General features: G+C 59.9%; 1 protein-coding gene across 1 annotated transcript in view; it reads left to right on the forward strand.

The window, feature by feature from the left end:
- Positions 1 to 7: 7 nt before the first annotated feature.
- CABLES1 (Cdk5 and Abl enzyme substrate 1) overlaps positions 8 to 934 on the forward strand; it is a gene marked incomplete at its 5' end in the record, with an annotated part of 168,875 nt that continues 167,948 nt past the window's right edge. Inside the window, one exon of the mRNA XM_019526249.1 lies at positions 8 to 201. Coding sequence (XP_019381794.1) covers positions 8 to 201 — 194 coding nt within the window. The remainder of the gene's footprint in view (positions 202 to 934) is intronic.

Below are 934 nucleotides of genomic sequence, written 5' to 3' on the forward strand. Positions count from 1 at the left end.
GGACGCCTTCGCCAGCGTGCAAGTGCCGGCTGCCGCCTTCCTGGGCTCCGCGCCCCCCGGCGCGCCCGGCACCCGCGGCCGCCTCAACTCCTTCACTCAGGGAATCCTGCCCGCCGCCTTCGCAAGGCCCGTCCCGCCGCCCTACTGCTGTCTGGAGCAGGGCGCGCCCGGCGCCGGCGCCTTCGACCTGCAGAGGTCCCGGTAAGCCACACCTGCCCCCAGCCCGGGGCCCTCGGCTCCCGCCCCGCAGAGCCTGCCCCTAACCCTCTAGGTCCCCCCCACACACACACACACGCCCTGCCCCTAGCCCCCTGCTCCCAGCCCCCTAGTCCCTCGGCAGCCTCTAGTCCTGCCATATGCACCCTGCCACACACCTCGCCCCTAGTCCTACCCTACACCCTGCCCCCTAGTTGTCCATCTGCAGCCCCTAGTTCTGCCATACACCCTACCCTGCCTCTAGCCCCTTGCCTGTGGTCCTGCCACACACCTTGCCCCTAGTCTTGCCGCACACCATGGTGGGGGAGCCAGGCCCGGAAACATTGTTTTGGTAAACAGCCAGTGACATCATGAAAAATGTATGCAGTTCACTCTTGTTAGGGAGGTGGGTTTCTCTTCAATGGACCTTTCAATGCACAGATCAAGTGGCCCATTGAACATCTGTACGGTGCCTCTGGCATGCCCATGAAATGCAGGGATCCAAGCAGTGCTGGATATGCTGCATTAACCATTACGGTGTCAGTCTGCCCTTGGCAGAAGAAGAGAGAGGCCTCTTTGGGAAGTTACTGCCCGCTCTTCTTAACAACTGAGTATTGCAGGCAGGCTTGTTTTTTCAGGTTTAACCTGGTGTTTCACATTGGCTAGCATTGCTGTTTTGCGGTGGGTTTTGACATGTTGATCTACTGGGGTTCCCCATTCTAGTCTCTTTTTTTTTTTT

The sequence above is a fragment of the Gavialis gangeticus genome, unplaced genomic scaffold (genome assembly GCF_001723915.1).
Source record: "Gavialis gangeticus isolate Ggan-Ray unplaced genomic scaffold, GavGan_comp1, whole genome shotgun sequence".
Taxonomy (NCBI): Eukaryota; Metazoa; Chordata; order Crocodylia; family Gavialidae; genus Gavialis; species Gavialis gangeticus.